Source organism: Salminus brasiliensis, chromosome 7 (assembly GCF_030463535.1).
Source record: "Salminus brasiliensis chromosome 7, fSalBra1.hap2, whole genome shotgun sequence".
Taxonomy (NCBI): domain Eukaryota; kingdom Metazoa; phylum Chordata; class Actinopteri; order Characiformes; family Bryconidae; genus Salminus; species Salminus brasiliensis.
In genome coordinates this window covers 2,422,347-2,443,914 of record NC_132884.1, presented here as the reverse complement: position 1 = coordinate 2,443,914, position 21,568 = coordinate 2,422,347, and the positions used below count along the sequence as shown (strand labels likewise).

Genomic DNA, 21,568 nt, shown 5'->3' with positions numbered 1-21,568 from the left:
ATGGTTGGCCTGTCAAAAGTTTGGGGACAGCCAGATTTAAACAAATGAGCCTGTTATCTTCGTTAGTTTGAAATAGACTGATATTAAATGGAAAGCTGGGTAGATATTGTTGTTTGTAGTTGGACATTCACACTTTCCAAAGGAACTTTGGAATAAAGCCAAGCGCCACATGAAGCTCTCCAACCATTAGGCGTATGAAATCATTATTTAGGCAGATCCTGCTCATCATATCAAATAAGACACTTGTGTTGCTGCTCTATAAGTACAAACCAATCGAACTCCTTGCAGAAGGAGGCGTCTGTAGATGTTTGACAGTCGGTGTAGTTTGGATCTAAGCTGACCGTGGTTGGGGTGTGTAACAGCGTTGCTTCCTGGCAGGTTTTATATCGGCTGTGACCGCTGTCAGAACTGGTATCACGGTCGGTGTGTGGGGATTCTGCAGAGCGAAGCATCGCACATAGACGAGTACGTCTGCCCGCAGTGCCAGTCCACTCAGGATGCCATGACCGTCCTCACGCCGCTCACCGAGAAAGACTACGAGGGCTTACGGAGGGTCCTGCGCTCATTACAGGTCTGTAATGACAGGACTAAGACACAGGTCTTAAGGGTCATAACACTTTAATTGACCTTTATCTTGTGCCCTCTCTCTCTCTCTCTCTCCCTCCCTCTCTCTCTCTCTAGGCTCATAAAATGGCATGGCCCTTCCTGGAGCCTGTGGACCCTGAAGATGCTCCAGATTACTATGGAGTAATAAAGGAGCCGATGGGTAAGCAGCAGATGGTTTTGTTGTCCTCAGACTAAGGTGGCCCCATCAGGCTTTACACTTATTGCAATTGCAGAGTTGACAGTTTAGGCCCTACTAATAAACACATTCAGCGACTGTAAGTTGCACCTATTGAGTAGAGTAGAGAATCCTGCTAATACAAGCAGATAAACATGACCATATTGGCACCATGCTGCCTAATGCCAGGCATGGGCTAGAGGGGTATAAAGCCCCCCAGTTTTGAGCTGTGGAGCAGTGGAAGAACTACATTCTCAGGAATGATCGATGGTCCCCCATCCAGTACTTTTAGGATGAGTTGAGGATGGTGAGGTGGTGAGGTACTGATCATCATCCAACATCCTGACCTCACTGACGCTCTTGTCGCTGAATGCACTCAATCAAATCCTCACAGCAATGCTCCTCCAAAATCTAGTAGAAAGCTCTACTTCTTCCCTGGACAGTAGAGACAGTTACTCCAACTAAAGCAGGATCAGCTCTTTTTAACACTCTTGATTTTAGAAGAAACATTGAATGAGCAGGTGTCCCAATACTTTTGTCCCAATGGTGTATGTGTAAACTTATGTGTAAAAACGTTGTTTTCTCTCTTTCTCTCTCTCTCAGACCTGTCGACGATGGAGGAGCGGTTGTTGAAGCATCATTACAGTAAACTGACGGAGTATGTAGCAGATATGACCAAAATCTTTGATAACTGTCGTTACTACAACCCCAGCGACTCGCCCTTCTATCAGTGCGCCGAGGTGTTGGAGACCTTCTTCGTCCAGAAGCTCAAAGCCTTCAAAGCTGGCAGGTAAAACACAGAGTGTCTCTCACTCACTGGTCTGTCTCTTTGCCCCCTTCCTTGTAGCTAACATCGCCGGTCTAGTCATTGCTCTGCTTTCTAACCTGTCTAGACCCTGTGTTCAAAATGTCCTGGCTAGACCATACAGCCCACATAACACATAGTTGACAGGTAGCTGTGAATATAGACTGTTCTGAATTCAGATGCATTTACACTGGGTAGTCCAATGCAAAATGAACACCGGCTCTGACCCCGTCTCTCTAAGCTCGTACCTTTATCGTGCCGTTATTGGCAGACATGTTTATGATAAAGTCTAATGACAACGAAGACACTTCACTAACTTCTCGTCAGTTATCAGACAGTATCAGATGTCATATAGGACATCATTAGAACATGCAGTTCACTCTGCACTTTAAATTCAATTGTAATTGTATTTGTGATCGAAACAGTTCATTTACATATTACCAGTCTTAAAGGCACAGTGCCGGAAATACTGTAGCTCGTTCAATTGGAAAGAAAGTTTTAAGAAACTGGGAAATTGCCACTTTAACCACGAACCAATGGTAGCGTCTTTTCATAATTCTGAACTTGTTTTGATTTGCTTTTCCATGTTTTTAGTTATTTTGCTCTGCCTCTGCAAGTTATAGAGCTGCTATGCCGCAGTCGATATTCAGAAATGCATATTTTTCTATTGGTTTTTATCATATTATTATTATTATTATTATTTTTATTATTATAATCTCCTCACCCACACATTCCAGTTGTGCGCTGCATGCATTTGCTTACACCATCACCCCCCCATCCCACTCTCTCTCTCTCTCTCTCTCTCTCTCTCTCTCTCTCTCTCTCTCTCTCTCTCTCTCTCTCTCTCTCTCTCTTTTTGACTCTCTCTCTGATATTCACAGATTATGATGCCTGGGTCACTCTAAGCTAGCCAGTGGTGGAGCTCAGCTGTGTTTTTCTTTAAGACCCCCCCCAAACCAAAAGCAGTGTTGGGGCAATATGGCCAGATGGAGTGACCGATCATACAGATCATACAGTGGTCTTACAAAGTGGCAGCCATGTCGGTAACTCGAGCAGCCATGGAAAAGGCAGTTTCTCAGTTCAGACTGTTGAACTTTTATTTACATTATCAAGTGCAGTATGTTTTGTCGAGTGCATTTTTTTAGCGGCAGGCCTCATATTTAGTACGTTAGTCAAGTTTTTGTATAAGCTTTTGATAGGTTTTAAAATGCAAAAAGCAACAAGCTTACCTCATAAAGCCTTGTGACATACCTGTCCTTTTTTGTTGGACAGTACCTGTTTTTGTTGGTCTTTTAGTACTTCAGTAGATGACATTTTTTTATGCATTTAAAATTCTGTAAAGGAGCGTTATAGAATAGAAACCACAGGTCAGGGCTTATGTGGTTGAGTTTCTGATTCATTCTGAATTACAGTATGGATTGTGCTAGGTTCGCACCAGCATGGCTGCTACCTTTTTATTTTTTTATTATTTTTGTACTGTTATTAAAAGCTAAAAAGAAAAAAAAAAACACGACCCACTGGCATCTCTCTTTTTTTATTGTGAAACTTTTAATAAAAAAAAAATAAGAAAGAAATAACCTGTGTCATCCATCTGTTTCTTTTTTTTTTCTTCTGCATTCTGTAGGTCTCATATCAACAGACTACAGTCTACAGCTTCTTAAGCTACAGTACCCATAAGCTCTTTGGTTGGTAACTCTGTAACCGGGGAGGTGGTGCTCCCAGTGCTGAGGCTCTGCCTGCCTGAAGCTACTAAAGGGAGCGCGAGACACACTGCAGTGGAGCCAACACACACTCCAGTGGAACTCCTGCTGTTACAGGATGTGAGGGGACTGGTTAGTAGGATGTGGTCAGCGGGGTTAAAAAAAAAAAAAAAAAAAAAAGGGAGAACCGTGGCAGTTTTTTTAAATATTTTTATTTATGATTGTTTTTATTTCTTTTTTTGCATTATTCAAGAACAGTTGCACCCTCATGTTCATAACAAAACCCATACAAGCAAAGATTTTAAAGATGGTGAAAGATTTGACTGTTTCTACTGGTCTACTCCGAGACATAATAAATGATGCCGTGAAATGCGTAGCACCCATTCTAACCTATAAAAGCCCATGGTGATTTATGTGTCACAGACCCTTTAAAAGATGTGGAAGGTTCCTTGCAGCACTTTGTCTTTGACTTTAGCTCATGAAGTCCCAGAGTTACACATACTGAACATCTTGGCTACGTCATGGGACAGTTTGTGAATGCGCGTACACGTGACCTCATTTCCAAGACAAAACCAGCTCATTTGAAGTGTGTTTATTAAAATAAACGTCTGTTTTAACACATTTAACAATTTTAACGCTTTAAAAAATCTCATATATCACATTAAAAACAGTTCTGACCTCATTTGTATATTATTCACAAAATAGTTCCTGTGACCTCAATTACAATAAGAAAAAAGACTATTGAGCTGCTCTCTTAATTTAACTAATTCAAATCCAGCTGATTTGAACAGTATTGAAAACTGTGTCTGGGCTCTTATGGGTTAGAAGGGCATAAAAACAAATATATAGTGACCCAATTGGCGATACATTAAACTCTGAATCTATAATAAAACAAACAAAAACAAAGTTACAAGTGAAAACATCTTATCTAGTCCAATATATAATATTTTTATAATAGTTATTGTTGTAAGTTGTAAGTTGTAAATATGTAATATATTTGCATAATGTTTTTTTTTACTTTTGTCTTTTGAAAATATTTTTTTTATAATTTTGTTTAGAGAAATTAGTATTATTATCTTTTTATTATCTATTATTATCTGGCTGATTAATTAATAATTATTACATTCTAAAATGAAGCAGAGATTTGCTTTTTTCTATTTCTAGAAATAAGCTAAATAATCATGTCATATTCTTACAACTCTCTCAAAATGAGAGATACACCAATCAGCCATAACATTAAAACCACTGACAGGTCAAATTGTATAATACTTATCTGATTTCAGTGGTGGATCTACATATTAGGCAGCGAGTGAAGAAACAGTCAGTTCTTGAAGGTGATGAATGGACAAGCTTAAGAATCTGAGACGCTCTAACAAGAACCAAGAACAGTGATGTTCTAGATAACTGGGTCAGAACATCTCCAAAACATCAGGCAGAGCTTGTGGGGTGTTCCTGGTACGCAGTGGTCAACACAACCAAGCATCATGGGTGCCCAAGACTCATTGATGCTCATGGAGGTCCCACCTTACAACGTATATGACTTAAAGGATCTCCTGCTAACACATATGAAGGTGTCCAGATACCACAGGACACCTTCAGAGGTCTTTGGAGTTCATGCCTTGACAGACCAGAGCCATTTTAGCGACACGAGGGGGCCTAAACGGTGGTTTTAATGATATGGCTGATTGGTGTTTATGTACTAGATTTAAGATGGTTTCACTTGTGTTGCTTTGGGTTTTTTTGGGGGTATTTTGCAGTCTAGAAGATGGATTGCAACTTCTAAATGGTCCAACCTGTAGATTTTGGTTAATTACAGCAGGCTTTATCAGTCCCTTACACTCTGAACTCTGCATATCTTTTACCTCCTCTATTTATTCAACCACCTACCTGCTGAACTGTGTTTTCACTTCAGCTTAGATGATTATCTTTTCTGTTTTCAGCCCCTCAGGAGATGGGCAACTGCTTTAAACCCCTTCCAAAACCCCCACCCGACCCCTCCACCCCTCTCGGCAGCACACGACTGATAAAAAGTATTGGCCTTCAACCAGGCTGGGAAACAAAAATGTATATAAATCTGTTCTGATTATTGTTTTGTTTTTTTTTGTTTTTTGTTTTTTTACGTTGAGCTGAAGTAGTGCTCTCTTTTCCAGTCATAAGCTTTCGTAAACATTTAAACTGAAGATGTTTTAAGGTTTGAGGAGTGGAACCACCCAAAAAACTCTCTATGTCCTCCTGAATAGGACCGTTCTTCAGGAAGGCCCGTCCTAGAATAGCTTAGAGGAGCAATTAAACCTTAATGTAAAGAGAAGTCTCTCAGAGCATCAGGTCACGCAGCTTTTCCTCCTTCAGTCCCCCCGACGTCCGGAAATCTGAAAAACAAATACTTCATGGTCTCAGCATGTGTTTCGCTGAGACAGCGCTGGCTTTTCTTGTTTACTGCTGGATAGTTGGAGGTTTTCAGACATTTTTATCATGTTTGAGGCGTCAGAATGTAAAAAAAAATTACTCAAATTCGTCTAGTCGGAAAATCAGGGCAATATTTCAAGAGTGCAAGACTCACTAGCCACTTTATTAGAAACCCCCAAGCCTATATTTCCACTTACTGGCCACTTTATGAGCATACCTGCATACCTTATAGCTCCACCATACAGATCGAACCCCACCTGTTGTTGTACAGTCGTACCATTCGTCACCGGTCAGTTTATGACCACAGGTCCGCTCCTAACCAGACACTGTTTCGGTGATGGGCTGTTCTCAGTACAGCAGAGTCACCGATGGTAGTGTCGACTGTATCAGGCACATCGGTATCACTGCAAGGTCCAGAGCAGGTCCACCACCCAAAAACGTCCAGCTGAGAGCAGCTCTGTGGTCAGAAAGCCAGTCTGACCCTTGATGAAGATCTAGAGGATGGCTAACACAAGCTGTGCATCAACAGATGATCTACAGTCTTTTTAACTAACTGTGCACCAGCAAAGCGGAGCTACAAGGTGGGGGGTTTCTGATAAAGTGGCCAGGTTGTGTAAATGTCTATGATAGGTGTGCCATTTCATGCTCTTATACACTTCCAAATGTATAAGGTGCTTCAAAGACTCCTTCATGTAGTTGCATTATTAGAATAAAATCTTTCTAGAAGGACTTGGTGCTCCTATGACTGGTCGTTTAAACCCCTCAGATTTAAATAAATAAATAAAATAAAATAAAAATAAAAAATGAGATGTATTTTACATGTAGGTGAAATTACCCTTTGTATTAAACTGCTGCATATTGTGGGCGTAATGATTTAAAAGGATGGGAGAAATTCTCCAGGCCGTTTTGTAAAGGAAAACAAACTCAATGTCCCATAATTCTCTGTAATTTATTCACTGAATATGTTGAACACTCCATTTATTAGTAAGGTTGAAAGATTTGGGGGATATCTATGTTTTTAACAGATTGTGGCGACTCTAAAGATATCTTTTTTGTACTTGATAGGACATTTCATCCTAGATAATAAAATAATGATTTTCACAGCAAGTCGTTCTCCTTGTTTCTTTGAATCCTTTATCAGCCACACTAAGAGAATATGCTTGCAAAAAAAAATAAGTATAGATAAAATTAAGGAGCTTTTCAGTTTTTTGAAAAACCCTGATGACCCCAAGATTTAGGAAGCGGATATGCAAGTCAACCAGCTGGTTGACTTGCCCAGTTAGGGTAAGTGCGGTTACAATGCATGTTAAAGGTTAACAGTTTAGCCAGGTTTAAGTGTATTTTTTAAAAGCCAGCAGGCTGTACAGTATTGGACTGGTCTGAAAATGGATGTACAAGTTCATTTGTGTTAAAGGGTCTTTGACCAGGTTTAGACCGGGTTTTTCAGTAAACTGGAAAATTTAGGCATAATATGAGGATTCTCGTACAGGAGCGTCCCTCGTCTCGTCTTATTTGACATTTTCAGCTCCAAAACATAGTAGAAAGTCTCCCCCTCCCCTTAAACTATTTTTAATGCTCTTAAAACCCGAAAGAAACGAGGAAAGAACGAGCAGATGTCCGAAAAATGTGTCCATGTAGTGTAGCTATTTAAGCTAACTTTGTGTTTCGCTCCCAAACACTCCCATGTTGGTTCTATATATTTAATGGGGACAAGCTGCACTGTTTAGCCAACTTTAGCTTCCAGAAGGTTCCATTTTAAAATCAATCACAATCAAAACAAAGTTGGCTAGCTAATGGCTTGCTCTAATGGCCCAGGCCGGTTTCATTTAGCAGCTAATGGCTACCTTGCATTTTATACATTTCAGGCCAAACCTTCAGAACTTCGCTACAACTTCTTAGTTTGTCCAGAAACCCGAAGTGTGATGCACTCAAAAAGAGAATTGACCTGAATGTGAACGGCTTAAACGGAGCAGAGTGGACATTCTTTTCCTCACAAGCATCCTGCTAGCATTTAGCATTTAAAAATGCTCAAGAAAAGTACAAAAAAATATGGTTTAGATCCATGAAACTCAGGAAATGGAAGCAGTTAGCACTGATCCTTGGGAAAGGAGTTAATAATTAGTGTAAACATCAGAGCTGTAGACCATATCAGCCTAAAGGAACTTGATTATTACTGTTATTACAGGCTAGCAATTGGCGCTGCCTTGTTTGGGTTTATCATGTTTATCTGTGTGTCTAACTGTGTAGAATGAGCCTTGTTTAGGCCCCTATAGCAGATCATAAACTGATGGTCTATGACCGTAAAGGGTCCTGCTGGCTCCCCGCAAGTCCACAACCTTCCTTATCGCTGGGAGCAATCATTAACCTCTAAAAGCCGCAGAGGAAGTGAACTTTTTGGGAACTCTTTTCTCTCTTATTATATCATCTCCTGGAACACAGTGAACCAGTGAACAACACAGAGGTAGAAAAAACAATAGTTTATTTAATAAGTAATTTTAGAATGAGACAAAATGTGCATCTGCAGTGCATAAAAAAATATTTAAAGACAGTCCCCCTTCATATCAGGCCTGTGGTGCAGAGGAAATGGCCAGTGGGGTGACCATGCTGGCCCATCCAGCGCCCCCCATCATTGCAGTAAATATATTTAACCTTATTTAATAGAATAATGGCAAACTATGAAGCTAGCTGGCTATTTACCTTTTTGTGTTTAGTTCCCAAACACTCCAATGAGAGGCTCGCTTATTTAACACGACCTCAAACTGCCTCTTAGCTGACCTTTAACCTTTTAATTATATTGTGTGCCCAATAAAAGTCCCTTTTTAAAATAACGAGCCCTGGGGCTGTCACAATCTTCGCATGACACAATGTTAGCTAGCTAGCTCTAATGTCCCAGTATCAGCAGCTGACCTAGCATTGTCCAGATTGCAGCACTTTGGCAAACAAAAAGCTTTTTTTTTTATATTAGAAGATTAAAAAGTGTTTTTTTACACATCAAATTTCACAATTTACACAGTTTCCCCCTTTTCCCCAAAAAAGCCTGAAGGTTTGAATTGGAGCTATGATGCGAATGTTGCTAGTAATGGAATTTGACACATTATTTACCATCGTGCTAACTGAGTGCTTGAATCCTCATACTTTTGTCTTGAACCACATCAAATTTAAACTCAAATGGACTGGCTTCCCTGGCTCCCGAGACTGCATGATACATGGTCATCCATAAAAAATGGAAAAAGTAAGGCCATCTTTATCACAGTGCAAAACAAAGGACTAGCGGCTAACCTAAGGCCTGAGTTTCATTTAGATATGCATCAGTCAAAGGTGCCAAACTACAGGTGGACATTGGGTCATTAACCCTACCAAAACTAAGAGAGGATGGGGGGGGGCACAAGAAATGCCATGGCTGTGAAACTGCTATAACAGTCTGAAAACTCTATTTCCGAATTGGGTTGCCAGATTCACAGTTTTCCCTCTGAATTGGGTAGTTGAAAATGCAGTCACGGGTGGAAATGATGAAATCGCAGAAGAATCGCAGGAGATTCTACTATTTGCTCGCTACATTAGCCTCATAGCTCCAGTGCTGCAGAAATAAAGAAGCAGTATCCCTTTAAGCAGAGAGGAGCCCAACCGAGCCGGTTCCTAAAGCTTTCCTTCTAGGTCCAGGTCCTCCCTCACCCAGCATTTCCATGAAGCTCCTCTTCATTTCTGCCTGCACCTCTCCCATCTCCCCTTCCCCTCCGGCCCCCTTCACACACTGCCTTTGAGCTGGAGCCAAAGCCTCTATGTGTGTGTGTGAGTGTGTGAGGGCAAACATTCGCCATAGTTGGCGTTACATTACCAGCCCCTGAGGCTTCCCTAAGGCCCTGTCCGGTGTTTTTGCTCGCCGGACCCTAAACAGAACCGCCCTCTTTCATGTAACCAGGTGCGCGCAGGATCAGATTACTGTCTGATTAGAACGCAAACACACACACACACACACACATATACACATATGCCCTAATACACACCGGCCTTCTCTCCTCTTTCCTCACTCACACACAGTAATCCCATCCCAGCTCAGAGAGACAGTAGGAAAAATAACCTTGCTTTAAGGAAAAGGGTTTTAGTTTTCTGTTTGTTTGGTTTTTCATTTTTTACCTTCTTTCCCCCTTAAAAAAAAAAAACTTCCCCTTGTCCCTGTTCCAACCCACCGCCACCCCCCCCACCACCACCAGAAATCCCCATCCCCCTGTTTCTTTCATTCTTTCTCTTTTTCTTTTGAGCGTAACAGTGCATTTCCTGAATTCTGATAAGAAGCCGGACTAAAGCAGCGTTAAGAAAGTGGAGGGCTAAATGGGACCTCTGTGTTCTGGGCTTGTCCCATGGCGGTCCGGCAGGCTGGGTAAACGGCCGCTACTCTGAAACGTCTCACTAATGTCAAACGGTGTGAACGGAAAACAAACAGATGTGGGGAGTGTGTTATAATGACACATGACATTTCCGCAGTGGAAAGTGTGGAGGGCCGGGATACAGCGCGTACAGGGCGGCTGTAGGTGCGGTTAAAGCCAGTCAGGTGCTGTATATTTTGTAAAGAAACACGAAAACCTCTGCCAACAGCTTTTTCTCCTTATCACAGAGGTCCTTTTAGAAATTTAAGTGCCCATTGAAAGTGTACTTGGTTGCATATGTATATTTGGTCGATTCCCCTTATGAAAAAGAACTGAATTAATATATATATATATATATATATATATATATATATATATATATATATATATATATATATATCTACAGTAGCCATCAATGAGTATTCACCGTAGTTAGGATGTCGTGACTGGGGGTTAGGCCTGGTCAAGTAGGCCTAACTGGTGATTCGGATTGAACTGAAAGGAGCCGATTTGGTAATATAGGCTATTAAGGCTATTTACTGCTGTTGCTAAATGAGTAAATGTGTATTATTATATATTAACATACTGTAGCTGCAGGGTTTGAGAGGTATTTCCACCCTCACACATATATACACACGCACACACTGCCACGATCCTACAACTAAGGCCTGCTTGAACCCCCAAGCCACGACATCCTAACCCCTGTGTCCAATTTTTGTTGAGTAAAAAAAAACTAATTTGGTCATCCTAGCATTTGAATCAAATGTTCTTAATGGTGATCAGCACACATTCAACCAGGTGTGCCCAAACTTTTGATTGATACTGTACATATATTTAATGCTGTCTTATAGTAATTATAATACATGTGTACATGCAGATCAGGGCTGGCCAAAGTGTGACCTGCATGCCAAGGGTGACCCATGAGGTTGTTTGATTTAACCCACCAGAAGGTTACCCTAACCCCACCCACTTTCCTATTGAAAAGAACAACATATTTTTGTACTATATACAACATATTAAAATATTCTGTCTAAGCAATATAGAAGAATGTTGTAAAAATGACCCCCTGCTATAGATCTTTTCCATAAGGGTAAGTATCGATCCACTCTTCCATCCATTTACAATATATATATATATATATATATATATATATATATATATATATATATACTAAAAATCTCATTTTGCTGTTTTTCTCTTAAAGAGTCATGAAGGAAATGTTTAGCCCGTTCTTGGTTCATGTTCCAGACATGAATCAGATATTCTGCGACTGGATGGAATTCAGCAGATTCCCCCTGGAGTCGTCTATGAAAGAGGACAAGCAAAAAGGCAAGCATTGTACAGCAAGCAAAATATCCCCACTTGGATTTGATTGACCCTAGGACGCTCGGACAGAGTGGACAGAGAGGCCTTTGTCTGCTCGTCCCTCTCTCCTCCGATAATACTGCATGATTATGAGGTTGTTCTCTTCTAGTTTTACATAAGGCCGCAGTTAGTCCTCCCGTGCAGCAGGTGTCAGTAGCGCGGCTACCGTTTTCCGTGTTTTTTTTCTTTCTTGTTTCTTCACCTGCACCTTGAGCGTGTGGCCTCCTGAGCTTTCTGGTGCCTCCTCTTGTTGTAGCGTTTGACGTAGTTGTTGCTACGCAGGAGGCCGTCGCCTGGCTTGAGTTTCCCCCCGACGAGAGCGAGGAGGTTGGAGGGAAGATGGCGTCTCCGGTGATAAATCTGCCCCATGACGATGTATCTGCTGCCTGGAAAACATAAACATCGCATCGGCCTGATCAGACTAAGAGGGATACGAGTGCTCTGGTCAGGAAGCACACACACACACTGATTAACCCAATACACAGATCGGCCATAACATTAGAACCGAGGTGACTAGTTGGTTACGGTGGCTACATCTGTCAAGGGGTGGATCTACATATTAGGCAGCAAGTGAAGACACAGGCAGTTCTTGAAGGTGATAAAAAATAGACAAGTGTGAGAATTTTGAGACATTTCGGACCAGCACCAAGTGCAAATGCTCCAAGAAATGGCAAATGGCGAACCAGCACTAGGGTCCATGGGCACCTAAAGCTCACTGATGCTCATGGAGGTCCCACCTGACAACTCACAGGACTTAAGGGATTTGCTAACAGTAGTCTAGGTGCCAGATACCACAGGACACCTTCAGGAGTCCTTCTCGGGTACAGGAATTTGGGTACTTTGTCCACCCCTGTTTTCACCTGATTAAACTCAGTGATGGTCTATGGACTCCTAATCAGCTCCTATCCTTGCTTTAATGATCAGAACTGGCTTCTAGCTCAACACCTCCCAGGCTTCCAGGCTTCCACTGGACTGTTTCGGAGTTTGATGCTGTCATGCTGGATTCGGTCGTCCAGTGAAATGTAGGTCATTACTTCATATTCCAGAAATAAACAACAACATCATAGGTTCATCATCAATGCTTTTAAACAGTGGACCCATTCAGTCTGGGAAGTCGTCACCACTCACCCAGTTTGAAGTCGGGACAGGGCTTAGTGCACTTGAAGGTGTCCAGGACCAGGACGTTCACCTTGAAGAAGTAGGTGTCTGGAGTGACGTAAAGGCGGCTCATCTTGTAGAAGCCGTCGCTGTTGACCAGCAGAGTGACCAGCCTGATGCCTCTGCGGATCATATCGATGTCGTGGACAATGCCGTTGATGGCTGAAATAAAGAAGGTCAGTAAGTGCTCAGGCTGTGTAATAGGTTCTGGTCTTCAAGCTTAAAAAAAGTGATAACACAGAACCCCAGAACTTCCAGTGGACGGTCCATTCAGAACCATTTTTGTAAATGAGAGCTGTTGCTTGGTCAAACAAGCTTTATAACTTCAGAACATCATCAACATCATCAACAACATCATCAACAACAACAACAACTACAAGTCAGCTGGTGAAATTTTCTCCCTCCTAGATCTTCCTCCATCAGCTGTGAGTGGTGTTCTTATTGAACAGTGGAAGAGTTTAGGAGGAACAGCTCACAGAGAGCAGCTCAGCCACCGAGTGTCTGTCAGACCACGTAAAGTTACAGAGCGGGGTCAGGGCCGAGTGCTGAGCTCAGAGCAGAGTGCAGAAAAGCCTCCAACTGACTCAGTAACTGCAGCAGAGCTCCAGACCTGCTGCTGTTGCTGGTAGAGCTGCTGTTAAAGGGGGTCCAGCTCCAGATTAATAATGCCTATAGGGTTAGAATGGGGGGTCTTAAAAGCTCTTTTATATATATATATATATATATATATATATATATATATATATATATATATATATATATATATATACAGTCTGATGCCTGATGGATATCTGGAGCAGCCCTCTTCTGCTACGTGATTCAGGGACCTGGCCCACACTTCAACCAGATTTGCTGAGATTGCTCGAGTTGTTTATGGAAAAGTATTGGTTCATTTAAGGTTCAGTTACTGTGAAGTTTGCTCTCATCCCTAATTGAACTTAACTAGCTCTAATATTTATGTGCTCCTGGAGGATCTGATTACTGTTGTGTTGGCTTTGGGTTGGATCTAAGCCCTGTGAGCCAGGCAGAAACAAATAAACGTCTAGGGCGACTGAAATCAAGCAATTCTCTGAAAATTCTTTTCCATGAATCATCTGAGGAAGCTCAACTGCTCGTGTTTTACGGCGCGCTGATCAAAAGCTCTTCTTCTACTGACAGAAACTTCTTACCAAATTCACTGTAGCAGAAGTGCTCCGTCTCGTCCTTCTCTTTCCGGCATTCACTCAGACACACGGCATCCTGGGCGAAGTCTGACTCTGCGGGAGAGAGAGAGTGATGGAAGAGATGATGAAACTGGGAAACATGCAAAGGCTTGACTAATAAACTTAATAGAATAAACTTAATAGAAGCAATCGGAGCCGGACTGATCAGCATATCAGATCCTGTATTTTCCAGTAGATTAAATTAAGACTGGGGGTTCAGCTGGAGGCCTAGAATTTGGCTCATGTCTCAACAATGCTAGGACTAAAATACCCAAACATTTGGTTCTAGCTGATCCAGAACTCTATTATACCACCAGCGAGAACCGGAAATGATGTAGCATGCAGCTTCTTATCACTTAATACCACTAGCAGAGACTTGCTGATGAAAAAGTCTATGTCTTCTCAAAAACATCTGGTCTATCTAGGACTAAATCGTGGCAACAGGGAGGATGTAGCCTAACTCATCAAAATCGAAATCATTTAACTGGGTTCTAAAGTCATTAAACAATCGTTTATTTGGTCTAGGACCACTTTAGACCACCAGGGGTTAGAAATCAGTGTAGATCAAGAATTAGGTTTTTTTGTCTGTTTAGAAAATTTGGTCTAGGACTAAACTGCATCATCATGAACATGGACACAGGCTTGGAACTCATGTAGTTAGGTTTTAGCTAGGTTTAGCAATTTAGCTAATCTAGGACCAAATTACATCACCAGTAGAGACTTCTGGAAAATGTTATAAACCAATAATTTAGGTTTATGTCTGTTTGGAAAATTGGCTGTCAAGGTTTACAAGGGTACTTGTATTACAGAGGTGGGCCAATGTAGTGTTAGGAGTCTTGCCCAAGGACTCCTAATCGGTGTAGCCTAGCGTAGGCACCCAGACCGGGAATCGAACCCCAGTCTCCCACATGGTGTGGTGGCTCACTGGCAGGTAGGGGTGTTATCTGTTGCACCACATTAACCGTAAGCATTGATTCGGGACTAAACTGGAACACAGTTGGGGAATTGGCTTTTGCATTAGCTTTAGCCTGGCTAAGTACAAAAGTCAGTGGGGAGTTACAGCTAAAATCATTGAAATCCAGAATTAGGATGTATGGAGGTATGTCTAGGCTTTAGGACTAAAATATAGGTTTTAGCTAAGCTTTCTTCGATAACAGGGTTGTGGGTTCAATTCCCGGGCTCGGCAAGCTGCCACTGTTGGGCCCTTGAGCAAGGGCCCAAGGCCCTTTACCCTCTCTGCTCCCCGGGTGCTGGAGTTGGCTGCCCACCGCTCTGGGAGTGTGTGTGTGTGCTCACTGCCCCTAATTCACTAGTGTGTGTGTGTGTGTGTGTTCACTACCACAGATGGACACATTTCGCTGTACATAGTCTGGAAAGTTGGTCTGGGACTAAACCAGATCACAATGGGAGGCATATGGGCTAGACTATTATTCAACTTAAAGTTTTAGCTAGGTTTAGCTACTAGTTTACTCCAGGACTGAATCACATCCCGAGTAGGGATTTACCACTGGAAATCATCTTAAGTCTAAAACTAAGTTGGGTCTGCCTAAACCGTAGGTTTTAGCCCGGTCATTTGGCATGTAGCTTTGGTCCAAGATGAAATTACACCATCAGGAAACACAAGTCATTTAGCATTCAGCTTTGGTCTATGACTAATGAGATTATCAGTGGGGACGTAACTCTGGAAATCATTTAAGCAGCATTTAGCATCCAGTGCGGTTTATGACTGTCAAGGAAAGCATCTGTGAGTCTTTCTGAAATTACAGATGTGATCAGTTGAGGCTGTATTTTAAACAAGCGACACTTTGCAATGAATGGAAGCGACGAGTGCGTGCCACTGGGGAAACCACCGGGCTCATTCCACCGCCGCGCCGTCGACCAGAGCTGTCATTGCCGTGTCATTACACAAGCCAAAGGCCCTGCATTCCAACTAGCATGGGACAGGGAAGGGCTATCTTTTTTGATATCCGCTCACTGTATCCGAGCCCATTTCACTTAGGCATATTTCACATTCTTTTTTTTTCCCTCAGTAATCTTATGGCTTGTGAGGCATCAGCACAAAGGATGCATTCAAGCGAAGGAGCTAAGCAGCAATTTGGGGCTTGAGGGAGAGAGTAATTAGAATAACTATCCACCCTCAGCAATCTCTCTCTCTCTCTCTCGCGCGCTCTCTCTCGCGCTCTCTCTCGCTCTCTCTCGCTCTCTCTCGCTCTCTCTCTCTCTCTGAAACACACATTCTTACTTCCTCTCGACGAACAGAGGTGTAAATCTCTGACCTCATTACAATTCCATTCAATTACAGCTCATCACAGCATCCCAAAAACACTCCACATTCTGACTGGTTTGGTATTGTATGTAATTATATGTAATTATAAATGTAATTATATGTAATTATTACCAACATTTAAACAGGACTGGAGCAGATGTACCACACACTTCGTCCCGCTGAGTTTGAAAACTGCATTTTAGCCAATAAACGCATCCCTAATACGCCATCTCACAGCTGATGAGGCCGAATCGTCAGTAGATATAATCGACAGATAGATACACTGAATGGACAAAAGTATTGGGACACCTACTCTTTCACCATTTCTTCGCAAATCAATTCTATTAAAAAACGTTGATTCTGCTTTTGTTGGAGTAACTGTCTCTACTGGCCAGAGAAGAAGGCTTTCTGCTAGATTTTGGAGGAGCATTGCCAATTCATTCCAAAAGTACTTGATGGAGCTCCACCACCATCATTCCAGAGAACACAGTTCTTCCACTGCTCCATAGCTCAATGCTGCTGGGGGGGCTTTATACCCCTCTATAGCCCACGCTTGGCATTAGGCAGCATGGTGCTGGTAGAGTCATGATGTTTATCTGCTCCAGAGAGAGTCCTATTCTATTGGCAGTACGACTCTAAAGTGACTGTGTGTGTGAGTGTGGGTGCATTTGCACTTCTGTGCCCTTGCTCAGGGGGTTCAACAGTGGCAGCGCAGTGGATAGGGGTATAGAACCTACAACCCTGTGATCACTAGCCCAGCCCAAATGCAGCCGGATACCAGTGGTGTGTTAGGACACTAGTGTTTTGCTGTGGGGATGTGACATCATATACACAAGACAAGACACTAGAATCAGTGCTGAATGTGGACCGGTCAGCTCTTACTGATATCCGTATGAGAGCCATATCAGCACTGTCCATTTCTGCAGTTTTTCACTTTTTGATATAATCTGAATCTGGCAGTTGTTCTTTACGCTGTGTCAAAATTTTCTGAAGAAGGGACCAATAGAAATGCTCCAAAATTACTTGAATTTTTTTTTTACATTGACTTTCATTGTAAATTAGGAAGGTTTTTTGCCATTTTTGAGATACAAGTTTTTCACAAGACATCATCAAAATTCAAAATGCATAATTAGTTTAGTATTGGTACCGAAAAACTATGAATAAACTCTTTGAACCTTTCTTGAGGATGTCGAAGTGGTAGAGCAGACTGGAGCTGCGGCGGTTCTGCAGGACGAATGGCCGAGAGATGTTCAGACCGCTGCCTCCGGTCAGCCTGGACTTGCCTGGCCGGTTCTCCTCAGGGTCTAGACGCCTGCTGGCGTTCTCTTTGTCTTTCCCTCGTGAGTTGGACGTGGTGGGCTGCGGCCGGCTGCGGGATCTAGAGTTGTGGTTATGGTAAATGTCGGATTCGCTGGGCGGGGGGTTGTTGGACTGGACCACCGGGCTCTCAGGTGTGACCTTCTGGGTACGGTTCATTACTCCAACACCAACAACTGGGACAACTTTAGCGGGAACAAAAGACGGGTTCACATGCTGGAGGTCATCGCTCCGTGTCTTCTCGCTGTTATGCTCCACTGGAAGGCGGTCGTCCCGGGACCCCTTCTTGCTCTTGCTGTGTGGGCCGGGCCGGGGCAGAGGCGCCAGGTCCACGTGTTTAGGCCAAACCCCGGCAGCCGGCAGGACGTGCATGAGCTTTGGGTCTGCAGGTTTTTTACCCTGCTCCAGCAGCTCATTGACTGGCAGGGAAGGGCCTTTGCCAGCAGGCCTGGTTTGGTTGTTGTTAGAGTCCGACACACCGCTCTGGACCGTCTTCTCTGGTGGAGTTGCCATCAGGGAGAACAACTCTGTTGGTGAAATCAATGTGACGTTAGACCGTGGAGAAATATTCTGTTTCTTAACCTCAAGGGCTTGTGTTTGGCTCCATAGTTACACAACTAAATATAATAAATTCATAACCTAAACTAAACATAAACTAAAATAATTCATAGTAGCTGAATAATTCATAACAGCTACTGAATATAGCTGTTATAGTAATTTTTATAGTTAATCTAGAATAATATATAATACATACTGAATATATCTTTGTAAATACTGAATAATTCATAGTGTATAATAAACAATTCCTAGTAGATACCCAATAATTCATAGTAAATACTGAATAATTCATCATGGATACCAAATTATTTCGAAGTAGATACGGACTAATTCATAATGGATACTGAATAATTCATAGTGGATATGGATTAATTCATACTAGATACAAAATAATCCATAGTACATTCAAAATAATTCCAGTAAATACTGAATAATTCATAATGGAAATAATTCCAAGTAGATACTGACTAATACATAATGGATATTGAATAATTCCTAGTATAATTAATAGTGGATACGAAATAATTCATAGTAAATACTGAATAGTTCATAGTAAATACTGAATAATTCATAATGGATACCAAATCATTTTGAAGCAGATACTAATTAATAATGGATACTGAATAATACTGCATAATTCATTGTGGATACTGAATAATTCATACTAGATACGAAATAATTCATAGTACATACAAAATAATTCATAGTGGATACTGAAACAATTATTATAAATACTGAATAATTCACAATGGACACCAAATAATTCCAAGTAGATTCTGAATAATTCATAATGGATACTGAATATTTTCAAGTAGATACTGCATAATTCATAGTGGATAATGAATAATTCATACTAGAAACGAAATAATTCATAGTACATACCTAATAATTTATAGTAGGTTCTTAATAAATAACAATAAATACAGAATAATTGATAGTAGATACTTAATATTTCCAAGTAGATACTGCATAATTCATAGTGGATACAGACTAATTCAAAGTAGATAATAAAACATAGTAGTAGAAACTGCTGCTCGGTGATTGGCTTTGAGTTGTCAGATGGTTGCTATGAAGCTGATAGGCAGTTGCTTTGTTGTTCTACGTAGTTGCTTTAGTATTGCAGGTGGTTGCTAGGCTGTTGCTTGTTAGTTGCTGTGCTATTCAAGGTGGCTGCTATGATGTCACTGGTGGTTGCTAAGTGTTTGGGAGTACGTACTACTATCACATGCAAGAGCGGCACACTAACTTTGCTCATATCTAACGGTTGCTAGCTAGGCTGTTGCTAGGTGGTCGCTGTGTTATCATTCAAGGTGGCTTCCAGGGTGTTCCACAGGTGGTTGCTAGGTTTTCAAGGTTGTGTTGTCTACTATCCCTTAAACACACAAGCTGGGCCAAACAAAATCACACCAACAATTCCTATGAGGGAACAAATGGAAGGGGAAACAGCTGCTAAGTGGAAACGGCAAGTCAAAACAAAAACTTCCCAATTAAAACCCGGCATTCCGGAGCTCCCGAGTCCACGAGGTGGTAGAAATCTGGATACCATCTAAACAGTTCACACTAATAATCAAATCATGTACCTCATATTTAACAGACAGATTGGTCAACTTCTTTATTCTCCAGTTACGAACCTACGGCAACATTAGCAGAAGTGCCAGGACAGCTCTATTGGCTCAAACCAGCAGCAGTGGCTCTTTTAGCTTTTTCAGTTTTGCTCTGGAGGTCAACATAACGAGAAACTGATATGACTGAACCTTTTGAACCCTGTGTTTAATATTCTGTTACATTCAAAATCTGCTTGGCGGTAAAGCATGTTTTGTGGTGTCCCACAGGGTTCTAATTTAGGGTCTATGAACCTGATAATTATGAGAGTAATGCAGTAGTGATGCAGGGTGAAGACCCTATGTCAGGACATACATACATACATACATACGGGGTTTAAGAAGTTGAGGTCACCCAAAATCATTGATGTTGATACAGACTTATCTTAAATTAGATGAATTTAAATTAGATGAATTCTTTAAGTAAAGAAGCTAACGACAGAAACTTGTTAAGATTGTAAATGTGATTATTGCATAAGTTTTTTTTTTCTTGAACTCTGACATGCATTCATTAATATGAGCCCACTATATGTATCGCTGCTACCGTTTTACAATACTGCTTACTTCTGCACTGCACAATGCACATTCATACTGTACTCTACTGTACTCTACTGTACTTTAGTTTTTCTTTTACTTAACTTAACTTTAGTGTATGTATATATATATATATATATATATATATATATATATATATATATATATAGTATTATACTTATTCTGTTTCTCTCTTTTTATTAGGGAATATATAAAGATATAAAGATATATAAAGATATATATATATATATATATATTATTTATAATAATATTATTTTTTTCCCCTTATTATTTATAAAGGAATTGCAAACGTAAGAATTCCATTGACTGCTTGTTGTTTCTGCTGTGCATGATAGTAAACTCCTGAATCTTGAACTGGCTTCAATTAAAACTCAAGAAACCGACTAATATTATATATTATCAGCCAGATTTAGTATTTACAGAAAGTTGCACTTTATTTATTTATTATTTTTTTAAATTATGAATCATTTTTTAACCCTAACCCTTCTGTCAGACTCAGTTCAGTTAAAGCCTGCAGCTGCAGATCCAGGTCTTTTACTGTAAATACTGAATTACTGCCCTCAGCACACAAGGTCACATTAGCACGCGCTTAAAACAGCAGTCTGATCAAAGGACCCTTCCTTCACAACCCAATTAAAACTCATAACTTTAACATCTGCAACATCTGCATCTCACACTCCCCCAACGCCCTGACTAGCTCTTACACTACTCTCAGTTCTGCTCTGATTGATAAAGACTGGCATTATTGATTAGCTCACCATTAACCGCGTGCTCTTCAGCATCCGAGAGCGCGAGCAGGGCGGAGAAGAGGAGCAGGATGAAGGCCATGCTGGAGCTGCTGAGGGTCTGAAGGTCTGAGGGGGCTTTTACACCGAGACTCATTTTTATGCCTCCGGCTTAATTCTGGTAGTAAGGGGCGTGTCGCATACACTTACACAGAGAGAGAGAGAGAGAGAGAGGTGGTCACTACATTCACTTAAGCAGGCACCACTGTAAACATTAAACATGTGGTCAGTTATAAAAGCATGACATAAGCTCTGCTGCTCGCGCCTCTGATTTGATTTATTGTTTAATAATACTCATATTTATATGATGAGTGAAGCAGCGGATTTCTATTGAATCACCGCCCCCTAGCGGACGGCCCGGAGAATCACTCATCACTGAGCGAGGGGGTGGGAGAGAGACACAGGCTGAAATACCCTTCATCTCTTTATATTAACATATTCAAATCCAGGCTCATATCTTTGCCTTTTAATTGTACATGTATTCAGTGGAATTCAAAAGTTTGGACACCCTGGTCAAAATTGTTCATCTGACCAGACACAAGATCAGTGTATTATTTATTTAGATAATGTTAGAGCTGTGCTGAAACAGGCTACAATAACCTGTATGTGTGTATATATATATATATATATATGGTGGCATTTAAAAGTTTGGACACCCTAGAAAACATTGAAGAGTTGTTAACTGAGTAGTGCTGTGGCTAGGAT

At 41.3% G+C, this 21,568-nt stretch overlaps 2 protein-coding genes across 6 annotated transcripts in view; one reads left to right on the top strand and one right to left on the bottom strand.

Annotated features, from left to right (window-relative positions):
• The window catches only part of LOC140559789 (nucleosome-remodeling factor subunit BPTF-like), a 44,773-nt gene extending 37,978 nt beyond the window's left edge, over positions 1 to 6,795 (top strand). For 4 of the 5 annotated variants that reach the window (XM_072683420.1, XM_072683419.1, XM_072683417.1 and 1 more), the window contains 4 exons: positions 379 to 571; positions 682 to 766; positions 1,385 to 1,571; positions 3,211 to 6,795. In XM_072683420.1, coding sequence (XP_072539521.1) covers positions 379 to 571; positions 682 to 766; positions 1,385 to 1,571; positions 3,211 to 3,247 — 502 coding nt within the window. In that variant the 3' untranslated portion in view covers positions 3,248 to 6,795. Of the gene's footprint in view, positions 1 to 378; positions 572 to 681; positions 767 to 1,384; positions 1,572 to 2,467; positions 3,116 to 3,210 lie in introns of those variants that run through there. The other variant, XM_072683418.1, reaches the window with a different exon arrangement.
• Positions 6,796 to 11,247: 4,452 nt separating this feature from the next.
• LOC140559318 (uncharacterized) lies at positions 11,248 to 20,920 on the bottom strand. Its single transcript, XM_072682795.1, has 5 exons — positions 20,837 to 20,920; positions 17,223 to 17,891; positions 13,749 to 13,835; positions 12,550 to 12,741; positions 11,248 to 11,807 (listed from the first exon to the last, which is right to left on the bottom strand). Exons 1-5 carry the CDS (start codon positions 20,904 to 20,906, stop codon positions 11,620 to 11,622), a joined length of 1,206 nt encoding a protein of 401 aa, XP_072538896.1. The 5' UTR covers positions 20,907 to 20,920; the 3' UTR covers positions 11,248 to 11,619.
• Between the last annotated feature and the right edge of the window lie 648 nt (positions 20,921 to 21,568).